The 18470-nt window shown below is 39.8% G+C and overlaps 1 protein-coding gene across 2 annotated transcripts in view; it reads right to left on the reverse strand.

Annotated features, from left to right (window-relative positions):
* Positions 1-18470, reverse strand: part of fstl5 (follistatin-like 5) — a 168469-nt gene that overhangs the window by 81360 nt on the left and 68639 nt on the right. For both annotated transcript variants that reach the window (XM_085789142.1, XM_085789141.1), the window contains exon 5: positions 193-389. In XM_085789142.1, coding sequence (XP_085645268.1) covers positions 193-389 — 197 coding nt within the window. The remainder of the gene's footprint in view (positions 1-192; positions 390-18470) is intronic.

Genomic DNA, 18470 nt, shown 5'->3' on the forward strand with positions numbered 1-18470 from the left:
AAATGGTAAGCAGCTTTCTGCTCCTGTAGCTAAATACATTTTACATCGGTGTTAGACTGAGTCAAGGTTAAGTTCTTACATTAACCCTGAAGCCCTTAATTAACTGAATGTAAGCACGTTTGTTATTTAATTTTAATTTTTATTTCTTAATCTATTTGTGTTAATTATGAAAATGTTTTTCAGTGTCTTTACCTGTGAGAGCTCGCTGGCTTCCACTCGACCGTTATTATCTGCATCAAAGCGTTTAAACATCATGTCAACGAGTTGCTTCCTGGCAGCCATGTTGTCCTTGTGGGCGCCATGGAGGTGAGACCCCATATAGCGTTTGTCATGGAGATCCAGAGTCTTGGTTTTCAGCCGACGGTAGTCACTCAGTCTGCAGTTGTCATCTGAGAAGGAAAAGGAAAAGCAGGATGGTCAGAAGGAGGGAGGAAATGGATAATCAGGGCTGTAAGGGAAATATGTTTTTTTGCTTTGTTTGGATATAATTAAATTGTTCACAGGATGTCTGCAATCAGATATTTCTTAAATGATTCCCCGGTGCTGAAAAAGGCACATGATTAAAAGCAGTGAACATATGATTCCTAAATTTGGATGTAATGTTACAAATCTCAGCCAATTAGTTACCTGTGAAAACTAGAGTCCCCCCTGAAGAGTCGTATTTTTAAACAAAAGGCTGCTGTTTATATTCATGCAAAGACCCAAATCTGAACATGTCTATGATTGTTTGCATCATAATAACAAATGCAAAAGATTATTTTCCTGGGAGGGTTGAGAGGGAGGGCACAAACAGTGACAGTTGTGCAGCGTCTGCTGCGTCTAACTAAGAAAGCAGCAGTCCCGTCGACACAAAGAAACTTGCACACAAATCCATCACACAGGTGTCAAGAGCTAACCCTGACAGCAACAGAAAACACGGTGGTGTTGTATTTACAATCCGCCATCAAAGGCTCTAGATCAAAGAAGTCAACTACATGAAAGGTTCAGCCGAGTCGAGTCGAGGCAAAGAGAAAATAATGACTAGAACTAGAGGTTGACACATATCACATCAAATTCCCATTGTTAGATCTGGAAGTGTCTCTCCTCTAATAACAGTTATATTAGCTGATGTCAAGCAGCCCACAAGGAAAACTTTGCTGTGCACCAAGATGCTTTCCCAAATCCCCGGGGAGCGAGGTGACATCTCTACCACCAACCAACCGGCGTACAGTGTGTGATCACCTACTTGGGGGAAAAATAGCTGCCGCATGAGGTCTGAGTGCGTGAGACAAATGAACTTTGGAACAGACGAGACTGATTTAGTGATTGTGGGTAATGAGATCTCCTCTCAATAGAGTCTGTGCTTGTGAGAACTGACTAGTTAAAAAGGAATCAGGACCAGAAACCAATGCCATTATCAAAAGCGTAGGATCTCATTTTTGTCTTATAAATTTCCTCCAGTTTTCCCTTCGGTGAAACAACTCGAGCAATCAGCGGGCACTTAAATGAGATGCTTAGTGTAATCCTGACTCTAAACCATCACTTGGGCATAAGAGGCTGGAAGAAGTTCTCCTTGCACACTGCTTGGGAAATCAATAGGCTTCCCACAGAGGCTATCAAGTCATTTTCATTTTCATCTCAATTTTGTGTGACCTTGTAAAAAAGTCCCAGGGTGTAGGAACTTTATTACCGGCATTGAAATATTTAGTTTTATGGCTGAGAAATGTGCGAGATGCAACAGTTACCGTCCTTGTTTGATTTATACTCCATAAATACACAAGACATTTGTGGAGCCAGAATTATTTCCATGTCATATTCTTCCAGCTGTGGAGAAAGTGTGACCATGTGAGATGACTTAGTTCTGATTTTAACAACAGATGTGTGACAAAGCAAAGGCAAACCCATAACTAATGTAGTTTCTTCTATATTCAGGATGCACCTAGTGCCATTGCTTTCCACCATGACACTGATAATAACTCAAACTCAGGTTATACCAATGCTACTGCTCTGTTTTTTTCCAAATCTCAATGTAGAAAAAACACAGTGTAGATTAGAAGATGATATTTAGAAAGTAAGTTTAGTATCAGTGAATTCCTACATGGGACATTCACAGTCAGCAGCCCACCACTCAGCCAATGTGTCACACAAACAGAAAATGTTAGATCAACATGTTTAAACAGATTATTTTTCCAGAGACTGGAAGCTGTTTTTGGGGCTTGTGTTGATTTTTCTTTTAATTTGTCATCCCCCTGTATGCAGTGGTGTCTTTTAAGAAACTCTCTGGCTGTCATGTTATCACCCGAAAAATGTAAACCTCCTCTTGCTCTGCTTTGTTTTCTAATAACAACTTAGAGAGCTGAATAATTGAAAACTCACAGAGCCAGATGGAGAGAATTAAACATAACCAAGGAGCCCTGGAACAATGCTTCAGTTTGTTTTTGCAGGTACACCTGTCAGTGAGAGACAAACTGAGTTGTTGACAGATGTTCAAGCTGCACGCTCAGTCTGAAGCTTCCTGCAGCTAGCAGGGTGTGAACAACAACAACAACAATAGTGGTGGCTGGTGAGCTTGTCTCTTCTACCAGCCATTGCCGATAACAAACCAACAGGAGGATCCATTGAATTACAAAATTGTTTTTGGCTCTTAAAACACATAGTGGCTGGTGAATTCCTGGGAATGGGACCAACAAGTTTAATTCTTTGCCTGGAAACTGCATCAACTGTTAGAGCGCGGGCCGCCGAGGCTGCGGCAGGCTGCATATCATGGGACAGGGTCTGTTTTGACAAGCGTCAGTGCCAGAGAAGCTGCCTTGGTCACAAATGGCAGAATGAATAAAAGATAAATGGCTGCTGGCGTACCCAAGGGATATGAAGGTCACCGACGTCAAAGGAGCATGTTCTGGCACATATGCACGCGCACACACACACACACACACACACACACACACGCACGCACACACACACACACACACACTCGTGCACTTAGGAATTGCTATGCACACATGCACATACACACATCTGCCACACCCCCTATGTACCCAAACACTGCATAGGGTGGTCTCAGCATTAATGAGACAATGGGTGCTACAATTTTTCTTATATTAAACTACGCCAAAACAGCCCTATAGAGAAATCTATAGCATTTACAGTCCTGGCCAGACAGTTGAATTGTAATCTACTGGTAGAATACAATTTAAAACAACCATCCATCTCATGCTACATACTGTAGCAAAAACAAATGCTTTTTAAAATAAACCCAGACTGCCCCCGTAAACATTGCTGATTCAAATCATTTGGTGGAGAGGCTGAGATTTGAATGTCTGTGCTATCAGGACAAAACCATGCGACTCAGACGATCCGAACCAGGGAAATGGAGATGGCAGGTTGCAAGCATCTACAGAACTCAAAATTACTTGACTGTTAAATTGCAAAATTACTTAACAAGACATTGGCATCCTTTCTCCGCTGTCGCCAGGAGGAGTCATTGGTGCCTCGGCTGACAGCATTAGCAACAATCACACAGGAGAGAAGTGTGAATCCAAATAAATCAGGATTCATTGCTGAAAGCGACTTTATTTATTCATTTTATTCTTTTGGTTACAGCTTTCACATCTCAGATAAGGATCCTAAATTTGCCACAAGTTAGTAAAAAGAGAATTAAGACTTCAAATGTGGCTGCTGTGAGTGTCTATTATGAGGCTGCTCTGTACAGTACGTGACCTTGAATATAGTGTTATTAGTCTAATGACATTCATAATATGGAAGTTTTAATTTTTATTAAGGTGCACTAATGAAAAATTAGTTCCGTATGTAAAAACTGTATAATAAAATAATAATCAAATTATGGAATTTAACGCACAAAATATATACTAAGGAAGCTCTTTCATTTATGTTTTCACATGTTTCTTGTTTCAGCTGGAGCTGCCCAGTTTAAACGTGTCCTTCCATGTCAGAACATCTAATAAATCTTGCGGCACATGGATTTTACACAGTTAATGGGAAAGTGTGGTTTTTATTTATTTATTTTCTTGAAACAGTGAAAAAAGCCCTGACATACAAGCGTGTTTTCCCACACATTCAACACTACGACCACTTTGACCTTCATAGAGTACAAGCTGCTCAAGCCAAAGCCCTTGTGCAGGCAGTTACAACCTCAAGCAAGATGGATAAAATTTAATTTTACATTTGACCGTATTTTTTCCCCACGGTAGAAAATCCGACCATGGACAACCTCCTCTGTGTGTGTGCGTGTGGAATTGCTGCACTTTAATTACTAAATATTGCCTAAACTTTCTTTTTCCCTTGTGTAATCTTACAATTTTCCTTTCAGAACCATATATATATATATATGGCAACACAGTCCTTGTTTACAGCATCCAATTACAGGCTGAGTAAATGCTGTTCAAGGAGAGGTAACACTTTTAGTAATAGCACCATCAAGGGTGAGACTCCCACTAGAACACTTGAGCATAATGACACTTTTGTCAACATTACTTATTATGGATGGAGCACAAGACAATGTCCAGGGCCAAAAGGTCACGTATAGAAACCTCCTGATATAACTAAAGTCAGGTTGTGAAAGCTTTTCATTTACTCACAGGAGCCTTTGCACTCAATGTGTTTGTAAAAGAAAATAAATCCTTGCAAAAGTATCTTTTCATAGCAGTCGTCAAAGATTCTTTTAGACAAAATGTAATGGTAGTTTGATGATGGGTGGCGTTCATTTTTAATCGTTGCTTTGGAAATGGTAGATGAAGGACGCAGACTTGTCGCGGTCAGCTTTACTGTTTGCTTTCCACTGCTCAATGACCCTGTGTGTGAAAAATGTTTCTCATCATCACATCGGCTCCATATGTGCACAAGCAGCTGGCCAGGTTCCACCATGAAAAGCCACTGCTTCTTATCAGCTGCCTTGAACTGCTCGATGTGGAGGTCAAGCCTCCACGTAGATGGAGCTACATGTCGGGGGAGGAGGGGGGGGGGACTCGTGTGTGCCGGTGCTGATTGGGGGCAAATGATTTATTTGATTAAAACCATTTGTCAAAAAGAACAACACGGCAACAGAGGAGGCCAGCCGCTCTCCCTGTGAGAGCAAAGACTTGTTAATAAGATGCCAAGCCAAGAGTTGAACAGCTTTACTGCTACAGCCGTTGTCAAACTCACTTTTAATGGTATACTTTTGAATTACTGCTACAATTAAGCTTGGAGGAAATTTGGCTTTACTGTGTTTCGCAGCCTTTCATTTAAAAGAAATCGTAAATTATTGGTAGAAGTGCATTGAAAGAGCTGTTTATAAAAGCTTCTAGTAAATTAACAGAAATATAAGAACTGAGGAAAATTCTTTTATAGATCTTGCAGAATATACTGAACATGTAAATGTATAAAAATGTACATCAAACCTTTTGTACTAGAGCAGATCAAGCTGCCAAAAAATCTGACAAACTGCCTCCAGGGACAGAATATGAGGCAACGTTAGTTCAGGTTATAGCCTGAACATGAAATGAAATGTAATAAGTCTGAGAAAGAAATAAGTCTGGTGCTGTGGAGCAGCAAGTTTCACAGACACACTCATCCCAGCTTGAAGCTCGTGGCTCCGAGCTACATCAGCCACTAAAAGCCTACCACACCCGAAAACCCTGACTGTGATCAAGTTGCATTATGGGTAATATAGGCAGCAGGTGACAAGGGACGAGATAAGAATAAACGGGACAAAAAAGATTAGATATCTTTCTTCTTCCGTCAGTTTTGATCATGTTTTAAATCTGTCTATCGTGAGTCTGACTACATTATATACTGTAGGTGTAATGTTAAACTGGCAGAGCAGACGGCTTCTAAGTGCTATTGATGTAGGATGAATGCAGGAAGGACTTTCTTTTCCAGGGCCATGACATGAAAATTGAAAATCACTTGGCCCATCTGTTTTCTGTATCACAGTGTGGAGGTGGGAGAGGTGAAGTCACACCTGGTGACTTCAAATGAAATAAAACTGTCCACATCCTCCACATGACATCAATCCATCCATCTATCCATTAGTATACAGCTAACCCACGCAGGCTCCACTTAAGTTTTGTTCATATTCACTCACTCGTGCTCAAACGCCACAGTTGTGAACGTCTTATTCTCTGCAAAACAGATATAGACATACTTCTCTTTGAAGAAACAGTTCCTGACATAGTGGTATTTCTTCACTGCCAGTGCAAACAGAGGTGTTGATTAAGTCTGAGGCTGAATACCTGAATCTGGCATCATGTCATTGAGCTGGAAATGTAATAATTATGTCAACAAGGTGAAAAACAAACCCTTAAATACTTTCTAGATGTAAATTAACAACTTGGATTGAAAAATGCATCAAAATAAAGCTCCATTGTGATGACACAGTGCTGCTTCAAAGTGTCTGAACCCTCAAAACACGGTGCCTGTGATTAAGGCCAAATAATTCAATTTTGGACTCATCTGTCCAGAGAATGGAGAAACCAGAAGGTCTCTGGTTTGTCCAATTGATCTCTGGCAAAGTTCAAACTGGCAACTTTGTTCTTTCTTGACAGAAGAGGTTTCCTTCTGTCATTTCTATTCTGTTTTCACCTGATTGTAGACACATGTACATTTATCCCAGATGCTGCCAGAGAGGTCTGCAAATCTCTAGAGGTGTGGGTGGGTTTGCCTTTACCTAATTTTATTATTTTTCTGGTGCTTCTTGGTGAAAGTTTTGATGGCCGTCCACTTCTGGGCAGAGTTGTGGTGATTGTTGTGACTGGCACAACAGTGGTTTTGGCTGGTTTCCCCTTTCATTTAATCAGTGCTGCTCCCACAGCTGGGCTTCACTTAGTACATACCCCGATTCCTCATTTCATGTAGTTTGCCGACTACTCAAAACAAGGACATGGAATTGATAAACATAAACGTGACAATTCATATATAAAAACTGGCAATGATAACAGACCTACAAACTCTGGAGTAGTGAAAAAGGTGACAACATACAAAACTAAAACCCTCTTCATTCACTTCTCCTACCCTGGTTGACATAAAAAAGGTGACCGTAGCCAAAAGGTGACCAGTTTGCAAGTGTGAAAATAAGAAAATCGTGGTAAAACAGCAGAATAATCTAAACTACTAAAGGGGTTCATAAACTGTCAAGCAGCCACTGTCTGGAGATCGTCTCAGAGGTTTGGTCAGTTTAACAACCATCTCTTCCTGCTTTAAAATGCACCAAAGTCTTACCCCTTCAGTTAATTAAATCCCTGCAGCTATTAACATAGAGCCATAAGAGGGCCCGAAGCTGGAATTTTTTTTTAACACTGCTGTAGTACAACTATAAGAACTAGGGTCAATTTGTAGAGGACAGAGACCTACCACCTATTTCAATATTAATCATAGCACAAAGAAGACGCCAACAAGGTCAGGCCAAGAAGTTCAGATATTCAGTCAATTCAAAATTCAGCAGCTCCATTCATGGCACATTTTCTTTGTTTCAGTTTCCTGTGGCGGTGCCAAGGGAGAGTCATTGCTGAATGGTCTGTGGTTTTATTTCATCAGTGCAGCCTGTTACACCAACTGCATTATGGGGGATAAGGTTTAACAGCAAGTTAATGTTTAATTACAGTGCTCCAAATTCAACTTAATGATTAGCTTCGGGGGTTTATATCTGAGAACTATGAATGCTTTACTGCTTGAACATAACTCATGGAAAGCCAAAGAAATGTGTGGGTTGTATAAAAGACTTGTGCTGCTGTGCAAAAATGTACAGCATGTATGGCTTTGTCTTTATATTCATCCATTTGTCTTATTCTTGATATATTCTTTTTATTTTCACTCTGCGTAAACATTTGTCTAGCCGCTAGTGGCTGAGCGATTACTCCCCCATCATGAGACTTAGTCCACCACTCTGGCCTCGTACCACTCAAATGAACCTGAAAAATCTTTCGTAAAGACAAAAAACAACAAAACTCTGCATGAGAACCAAAACATAATGGCATTCTCTGGGGTAAGATAGCAGCACCCATCCGCTGGGAACCGCTGGCACATTTTGTGATAGTGATGAGCAGGCTATATGAAGCATGAAGGCTAACAGCAATGTTTGTATTTGCTGTAATACAGAGCTTTTTTTCCTTCTTTCCAGATATGTGAGTAATGGAATAGAGATGGCATCAGCATGTAGAAAAAAAAAACAGTCTGAAATTGTAGTGATAACTTCTGCTTTCTAAGCACCTGAGGAGAAAACCACTGCACCCCACGAATCTACAGCCACTGATGCGTACTGTGACGCACAACACTGAAACAGCTCCTGCATAAACAATTACGGTAAATCCAGCTGGCACTCATGAGAATCGCAAGTTGCTTTGTGACTTAAGAAAAAAAGCTCTGAAAACTAACAGAACCTGCTGCGCCTGCATGACACGGAAATCTCTGCTCATGTTGTTTCACTGTCTAGTCGTTGTTTTTGTTGAAGTCCACAGCTGAAAATGCACATTAATCCTTCTTAGAAAACATAGTAAACTGAGTGAGGGAGGAAAACAAGAAAAAAGAAAAAAGCCAACCATGTCCTTTTCATCCACTTTTCACTGAGGCCATAACCGTGAGTGAACCCGCCGCCCCCGCCCCCGCCTCCTCCATCTGCTCCTTTAAAAGCACTACTGTTTTATTTATACAAAGAAAAAATAAGTGAAGCAGTTGGAATAGCCGGACTCAACTCCGGCTCAAACTTTCCCCATCTTTGCCCCGCCACAGTCTGCCCCCCCCCCTCCACCTCCTCCAGCTTTTCCATCTCTGTCTCCAGGGGTCTGGGGACTGCCACGGCTCACAATACATCAAGACAGCACACTGTGACAACTGGGTTACCCAAATCAGAGGTCACTGATTGCAATCTTTAAGAGCAACTAGAGGTGTCACTGCCGCAACACCTGACTGAATCTGAAATGGATATCTGGGCAGTAGGGCTGCAGACTCTTCACACACGCTCCAAGATGTTACAAATGCAAAAAAAAAAGGAAATACTTCGCCTCAGCAGACCACGGGCACAGCAAGAGGAGTTCTGCTAATATTTCAGAGTTTGGTTTGGATAAAACTTTTAGTTGTAGAGAGGATCTATGAATATACTATATATATAAACCAGGGGGGTAGATGACAGTAGGGAAGAAAGAAAACAAGGTAGTTGCATTTCTGGATAAAGATTTTAGTCAGGAAAATATCTATCATACTCAAGTAACTTCCAACACACTTTTTGACCATCCTCATTCTTCATTAGCAATGTTGCTTCTCTTCCATAGTGACAGTAAAAGTAACTGTAACAGCCCCAATGAACCTGTGGTTTGTCTTCGCTGTGAACTCACTTGCTTAATTATCTCTATCTGATAGTATCTCACCATCATCACTTTGCATCAGCCAGTTCACTGTTGCAAGGTGATGACAGAGAGATGTGAACACACTACAAGAATTAAAAAGCAAGAGTCCTCTTTAAACTTTACATGAACATCAACTTCATAGTGAGTCAGGGTGTCGAGGATTTGAACCATGTGGCGTGTGAAATATCAGTGGTACAGTAAATGAGTATCTTTAAGTGTTTCCCAACAATCTATATCAATCAATAAAGAACATTTAAATCTAATTTAAAATCTTCTGATGTTCGCCCGCAGTTTTAAATTAAACCTGCAGTTTTTAAAATGAACTGGGCCACCTTAATTCACCAAAAGGGATTTGAAAGGCCTCAGCCCTCGGTCTGGATCAGTAGATGGAGTCTGTCCATCTGTTATGGAGCCGCATATGACAAAATTGAAGTTTAAAAAAAAAAAAAAGATACTTATAAGTCTGTGTTAATATGATATACCTGCCTGTACAGTATTAGTGATTCATCTGATCAGAGTTTATTTTATTTTCTCCATGCTGTACTGAAAACACATTTCCAACACCTCTGGTCAGAGCTGTAGAAACTTTGGAGGCCCGCCAACCCAATTTCTACAAGCCAAGCTCTCTCGATGACATTTAGAGTTGAACAGGCCTCTAAATGATTGTTAGTCACATGTCAAAGTGGCTGCCAGACTTGATAAACTGAAACTGATGGAGGACATTTTGCTGGTGGGTGATTACACCTTATGGTACAAAAAAAAACTTGATTAAAGTTATGTAAATATTGTAAATGGAGTGCACTTCTATTGTAAAAGCCTCTAATATCCATTGACTAATAACCACTTCACACTATAACGATTACAACAACATCACACTTAGTGCATCTTTGTTTTTACTTAGAGTAAACATCATTGTTTGCACCACTGCAGGGAGTTATTCATCACAGGTTATTTTGTTGTTGATGAGTCTGTAATCAGCGGTTTCTCGGGGAACTGAACTTTGTTTCTGTAGCACACAGATAACTTTCTGGGTGTGCGGTAACAGCCTGAGACAGATTCCCTTCCCTTCATTCAGTCTCTGTCACAACCGTTTCCTCCCCGGATGCAGGTGTAATTCTCTCCCTCCCATCTTTCATCAGGACCGCCGCTCTTCCTCACGTCTTAATCTTTGATGTATTACCTCACCCACCCCTCCTCTCTCACCTTGGAGGGAATCATTATCATCCAGGACTTTACTCGAACTTCACCTCACCGATTCAACTCTCCCCCCTCTCCCACCTTCTTCTTCTGCTGCTTCTGCTTCTTCACCACCAGGCTTTAACAGAAGCCTCCAGAGGTGTTCAGGGCCTTCAAATATCCTTGTTAAATCTCAGCCTTCCTGCCATCTACTACTACACACTACAGTAGCATGAAACAAGACTGCTTCCACTTCACTGGGATTTCGTTTTTAACCCTGTTACATCCTGTCTATTGTGGCTTTGTGGTGTCTTCTGACAGCTCATGTTCATTTTTAATGACAGTGAACGGGCCTGTGTGAAACATGTGACTCATCCTGACTCCTGCATGACATTTAAGGTCCTATTAAACTGTTGCAATGCATTTCTAGACTTTTATAAAAAAATGTTGGGAACCCTTTAATTTACACGCTGTCAATTACGTGATAATGTCGGGAAATATAGCCAAGAAAAAACAATTAATTGCGTCATAATGTCTACAAATAGCCTAGAAATAATGGTCAATTCCATAATAATGTTGAGAAATATTGCCAAGAAATAACAATTGACTGTGTAGCAATACCCCAGAAATATTGGTCAATTGCAAGGACTTGGTGGAGAAAAATTCTCTAATTTCACAAGAAATTCAAAACATGAAAAGCATGTGTAATCTTTTGCCTCTATGAAACATTAAGTTTCAGTAGTGTAATGGTAAATTTGAATATTCCTTTGTTTTAATCACTTGAGACATCCCCAACCCCTGCTTTCCTCCCAAGGTATCAGAACTCCTTTGTTTGTTACCCATTTGTGTATTCTAATGTCTAGACCTCTTAAGATGTAACCCTGCAGGATGCCCAAGGTGTGAAAATACACCCTCGGGGGTCGGTGCCAATACCTGCAACAGACAAATGAGCATTGAAAACACACTGTCTGAGTATTGGACCGGCCCCTGCAGCAGACAAAGGGGTGTGGCATACCTGAGGGGGCGTTTCCTCAGGTATAAGTGTTTCGGTCTCCCCATTGTCTTTGTCTTTTCTTTACCATCACCCACTTGGGTCGAACTGACCTTTCCTTGCAAGGAAATAAAATCATGTCCGCCGGCGAAGTCTCTATTTCATTATTTACCAACAGCAAACGGCTAAGAATTTCCACGACAGTAGCACATGACATTACTATGAAATTGACCGTTATTTCTAGGCTTTTTCTTGACATTATACTGTATGCAATTAATTGTTATTTCTTGTCTATTTCTTGACATTATCACTTAATTAACGGACTGTAAATTAAAGGGTTACCAAAATGTTTTTAGGCACTTTTAAATAAGTATTTAATCTCTTAAAGAGATGCAGATTGTTATAAACTAGTTTTCCACCTACCCTCTATGCCGCCACAAACACAAAAGAGAGCGAGATGGCGGTAGACTCGGCTGGAAAGTCAGACAGAGAAATAAAAGACAAGGAGAAGAGGAGGAGATAGCAACGGCAAGGAGGCTTTGTTCAATTCTTAAACTGATCCCAGTAGAGTTGATTACAAAGAGCTTACTCTTTCAGTGGCAGGTCTTGTTGATGACATGATAGAGGACAGTGACCCAGGGGCTGAACACGCCTAACACACAAGATATCAAATCAACACACAGCTGCAGGTCTATATTTGGACTACCGCAGTGAGACTGTATGGGGAATATTGTTTTGTTTTTTTCTCTTTCCCCCACCGTTGCGCCACATGTTGACAGACTGGGCTTATACAGTCGGCATAGAAACATCTCTCAGGTGTGTAGAGTTGGGGGCATAAATGATGTAACTGCTGGATGTAAAGACTTAATCATGTTAGAGTGAAGCCCAGTGGTCATAAGGGAAATGGGATAACATATAACACTATAAATTGTGGTGCTCTTACAAGTAGCAAGAGGCTGTGGATGTATTTATTTTTAACAGTTTACATCCTCGCCCGCTGGGAACAGAAGTTCAACATCATTTCAGTGTCTAATGAAATTTGGACACAACTGATCCTGAGTTACACCAACCCAAAAACATAATTATAATACGATGCAAGGACTACAAAATACTAAAAATACCATGCTATTCACTCCAGAAGTAGTAAGTACAGTAGATCCTTGAATTGAGGATATTTTGTATCTCCCGCACCTTCTATCATTTATATCTGAGTTATAAAGACTAGTGTGGAAAAAAATTGTCAAAGTTTCAGTGTGTAATAATTGGCAAGGCAAAATCTGAATATACAGTATATGTAGCCTTATAGCGATTCTTTTATATATACATATAGCAAGTGTCTTGCTTTAGAGAGTGTTGCCATCTTGCACCACCATGTTTGTACGGCAGCCCGAACGGAAGATTCAACCAGACAGCACGTTTTACGAGTTTCGTGTGCAGAAAGAAGGAGGAGTGGGAAACAGCAGACACATCGTAAAATGGTTTAGATCTTCATCTCACCGCTCCATGCTCCTAAAATACTCGCAGCCGTGGTAAACAAGTTTTTTTGTCCTCAGAGGCCACCGTCACTTTGCCGACGGGAGAGGTGGGTAACTTTGCAGCGCGAGCGAGTGAGTGAGCGCTGCAAAGTTACCCCCATATTACACACTGGACCTTTTATTGTTTTACCGACTGTTAAATTCAAATGATCTAATTTACATTTCAACAAACTTGTATTTTTGTAATCTTAAAAGGTTTTTCTTTTTGACTTTGAATAGGTGTTTATTTTGGTCTAATAAGCAGCTCAGCCTCTTAGAAGTGTTTGTTGACTGAATAAAACTCCAGTCTGTTCTTTGGCTCAAAGAAGTAAAACAAAGCTCTGCAGGTTTGTGTGGTGGCTTGTATTATATTACAAACAGTAATGAAAAAAACAGGGAAAAAACCCCCACCATCTCCTTTGTCAGACCATAAAGGAGATTCTTATACTGACTGGTGCACTCTGCTTATCACACACACTGCCTCCTGAGTCCTGCTTTTCATCCCACAGTGGGGTCAGCATTAGGTTAAAGGACTCTATTATCATCTATCTAGCTACTCGACTCATAGCTGGACCCATAAAGAGCTGAATCCTATAGATTTGTTGCCCAAGATATGGCATAGTCTGCAGCCTTTATTGATCAGGTCACACAGCATTCAGGTTCACAAACAAGGATGAAAACAAGCCTGTTTTGTTCCAGTGTTCACTATTTCAGATTTTCTGCACAGATTGTTTTTTGTTTTTTGGTTTTTTTTAAGTCTCATTATGTCTCCAAAAATCATCTGGTTACATTTCAGTGCCATTAAAAACCAGCAGTAAATTACAGTTGGTATTAATTTCCTAATTTATTGCAATACCTTTAAAAAAAAAAGTATTTTCTGTCTGTTGCAACCTTGGTCCAAGGAATATCTAACATTACTGTGACACATTTTCATTAATCCTGTATCTTTCTTTCTTTTTGAAGTTTATATGATCACCTTGACCGACCGAGGGGCGGAGCAAACGGGGCCAGGTCAGCTGCATTGTAGAGCATTACTTCTGTGTCCAGCCCATGTATTTTTCTTGTTGATGTTTTGTCAGGAATAGGAATATTTTCTGATGTATGGTGTAATCCACCGTATTGGCAGCCAGCTCAGTCATTTATACTTTTGACAGACTCTCATTCAAACTGATAGTGCTGTGAGGGAGAAAAAAAACCCACATACTAAATTCACAGAGGAGCCTTGCACTGCACCTAATGTGCAAAATATCTAACTGAATTAACATCAATTTAAGTGAAATTTACATCATGTAATATTTTACTTTTTCCTTGGTCTTGCCAAGAAGAATGTTGGAGACAAATTCGTAGTTAATGAAAAAGCATAAATTATAATTATGCTTAGTAACGAAGTTTAAAGGAGCTCTTTTCATAATGTTAATGTAAACGATGGCACTTCTAGTTATGAACCTGCAGATTTATCATCCAAAGCTGCAGCTCCCTTCAGTTTTACAGCTTTAAAAGTGAGTTTGTGGTTTAGCAGCACAGCCCCCAACTTCACTGCACTTCCTTCTTTTTGGTAACATTCATTAATTTTCAGTGATTAAAGATATAAAGACCACTGTACACTACCAGATCAGCTATAGCAACCAGCTGGCATAGAGAACTTCCCTGCTGTGGAGCCTGATATTTGTTTGAGGAGCTGGTAGAGACCAAACACTGAGCTAACAGGATATTAGGTAAAAAAAAAAAAATTAAAAAAAAAAGCTGGTGTGTCAATGTTATATTTTTACCTTCCTGCCTATGTTATACACTCAAAAAGCTGCAGTACATCGAGCTTTTTCACAACAGATGGAAAGCACAACATACTAAAGATAGCATTGTAATATGGTGAATGAGTGGGTCCTTGATGGAACTTGCTTTGTCAACCCTTTCCAAGGTCAACAACGAACTGTTACTGAGATCAGATGTTTCTGAAAATCTCCTTGGATGATGCAGAGAACCTGTGCCCTGCAAATCATGTTCAGTAAGATAAAATATCCATCTTTACCTGAAACTGAATATCTGATATAAACCATCTTGACAGTTTGCAAAATAATCTCCAGTGCAATTACACATACAAGCGAAAAATATTACAGTCATGTTGCTAATGCACACACACTAATTATTTCTTTTCTTTCCTCTGGCTGAACTGAAACATCAACTTCACCTTGTTTTACCCAGAGATAATAGTTATGTTTCTTTTTTCTCCACTTTAGCTTTCCCTCCCTCAGAGGAGATACATGCTTCTCTTTCTTGCACTGTCCCGCACTCTGAAAATCCAACACATTTGTCACGTCACTGGGTCAGAAGGTCTGTGTTATACATAGAATGAAGTCAACGCTTTGATATTAGAAAAAAACGCCCACAATGCAGCAACCCAGTCAACCCTCTCCCTCTACGCTCTCTTCTTCTCTCCATTTCTCTCTCTGCGATTTACTCACAAACACTCAGGCTTCTAGCAATGTTGGCAATGACTGCTCACTTTTATTTTGCCAAATTGTTCAAAGGTTTTAATGTCCAGGATGGAAAGAAAGGGGGTGGAAACGACAGAGAGAGAGGAGGCTGAGGACAACAAAATGAAAACTTTTCAAGATAATGGTCTGCACAACCAATGCATTAATGAAAGGCCACATTGTGCCGACTGCAAAAATGGTCTTGGAGCCCACTGACTCAAGGTAAACACACTTGCAATAGGATTCAATTGGCAAATTAATCCATAGTCTAAAGAGTCATATAAACTTCCTGAGTGGAAAGTTCGAGACGAAAGAACAAACAGTGAAAGAACAAACATTGCACATGTGTTGATGTTGCTTGAATTAATGCCAATTAATTTGGTCGTTTTTTTCTAGTTAAGAGAACTAAATATTTTTTTTTACTGTGGGTGTAGCTACATGCCTTTAACAGAAATTCCTCCTGTGAACATCAATTAAATTATTCTGCACTGTCAACCTCTTATTCAGCACTGCAGGGGGGAGGAACATCAAACATGTTTAATTGGCTAATTTGTCATATGATTGTTTGGGATCCGCAGCCCAGTCCTTTTGCACACGCCTTTGATGGAATAATTGGCCATTTTAGGCACATAATGAACATGCAAATGAATATCGGATGCTTTGAAGCTGAGCATGCTATAAATAAACCCATCGATCAAAGACAGAAGTTCCTTATCTTAAGATGAGCAAACGTGCAGGAGGTGTGGTGTCTACATCAAATTGCACTCGCAGTTATACATCAGTTCAACCTACTGTATAAATAGACTTGCAGCTTGCTACTTCTGTAGGTGTCGGGTGGTAGAGGTGTGGTGTATCATGAAATAATTAAAGATATCATTTTCCTCCAGCAGTGTGAGTGAGTGAAATATTTAATTAAAGCATTTCTTTCAAAAGGAACATGTTCGTGTTTTAATATCAAAGCCAGGCTTGTTGTCCTTAAAATCAATGCAGCGCAGAGGTTTTTTTTTTTTTTTTTTATGTAATATTTATGATTTGCTTGTGGTTATCTTTGAAAATATCTCCTAAAAAACAGCTAACTTTTGACTGCAGTTGAGCACAGTGTTTGGTTTAAAAAAAAACACACACACACAGCTTTAATGCAGTGATTGATCCACTTAGAAAAAAAGAAAAATCAGAACTCGTGTTTTTTCTTGTCTTATGTTCAGATTCAGTTTCACTGTAACTCAATGCTATACTTTTGTTGAGTCGGCTCCTCTTGCATTTGTATTTGAAGTTGAATGTGGTTTTACTATCTGAGACATGTTCACGATAAAAGCCAATAAACAAACTGAGCTAAACTTAAAGCATCTTACACTCTACAGTATCCAGCAAAGCACGATTGCCAAAATAATTTGTTTTGAAGCAGCTGGTGCTAATTGTGCTTATAAATAGGGTAAATCAAGCCTCGGGTGTCTAGACTGTGCAACACAGGAGGAACACATGCACATAATAATAATAATAATAATAATAATAATAATAATAGAAAATGGAAGTGGGAAGCACAACAATCATTAAATGTACGCTGAATAAATTACAGGTCTTTTTGTGGGAATATCCTCAGGGCAACCTTTCTGTATTTAAAAAAAGCAACCTGGTACATACAGTACTTATTTCTAGATGCACACAGGCAGGAAAGATGGGGGTAGTGGGACAAATTTAATCAAAACTGTAGAGAAAAATTTTGAACACAGTGCATTCATCCACAACCCTATGGAGCTCCACCTCATATTCTTTGGATCAGTGAACCAAATGTGAAAACAGCTGCTATTTGATTTCTGTTAGTTTGTCATGATATTAGCTCCAATTTTTCATATAGCTGTGAACACAAACCAGATAAATACAGTCATTATTAATGCTGAACTGCTGGGAAACACAGACCTGTATAATGTAGGTCTATAATGTACAGTATATTGATGGTATACATACATATACATATACACAGCAAAAAGATAAGGGTAAAAAAAAAAGCTTTTAATCTTGATGGGATTAAAATCACATTAGTAGTACTGGCAGTACAGCCCATCATGTTTACGAGATTCAAGGGCACATTGACAATAATGGATCTCATTGAAGTATTGGATGACATCACCAATGTCCAGTGTCCTACACTGTATATCTCTTCATGGCAGCACATGCTGTCATCATGATGGCTACGCTCGAGTGAGAGGACAGAGCAAGATGGCCAAGTGAAGACAGCTCAGGACAAAATAAGGTAACAGGGTGAAGGTTTCAATATAATTAAATCCTTCCCTTGACCAACTGTATTATTCATCGGACTTATATTCAGCTCTCCCTTTTTATTTGTCAATTTCTTTTAACAAATAAAGAGAGAAAAATGAAAAGGGAAATGTCAGTTTTTTGACAGAGCATCAGTATAATAAATGGAAAGTAAAACGAGCATTTTGTGAATGTGTGGGCTTCTCGGGATGCTCTTAACCTTTTAGGAGGCAGCTGTTAATTTATGATTCTTACTAATGTCTTCATATTTTTAAGAGATGTCCTTTGAAAAGTGTAATGGACTCAGAGTTTACCCAGACTGCCTGTTGTTTGGACTGTAGGAAGAAACACACACATAGAAACATAAGGCCTTGAACATGAAGCAGGGAAAACAGCTCAGGTGGCCATAATTTACTGTTGAGACTGAAGGCATCAGCTTTTAACAAATCCTATTTATGACATGAGCCGCTGCATAAACCTATAACCAATGACTCGCCAGCTAATTTAGGTGACACGGTGGGGGTTTAGTGTTTTGTCACTTTGACAGGAGTCAGTGCTGTGAATAAACAGACTGAACCTGCAGCCTTTTAAAATTACACTACTCTACTGTAGCTGCTCAACCTTGTCAACAGCAACACTGGGCCGGACTGTGTCGTTCAGGAAACATTAACCGTCTCACCCTCATGTTTCCCTGTGAATCCCCCACTGTATCCCACACATGTCTCATGCTTGTATCTTACTGTAT

Source organism: Trachurus japonicus, chromosome 10, assembly GCF_045865225.1.
Source record: "Trachurus japonicus isolate A0001 chromosome 10, Traja_1.0".
Lineage (NCBI taxonomy): Eukaryota > Metazoa > Chordata > Actinopteri > Carangiformes > Carangidae > Trachurus > Trachurus japonicus.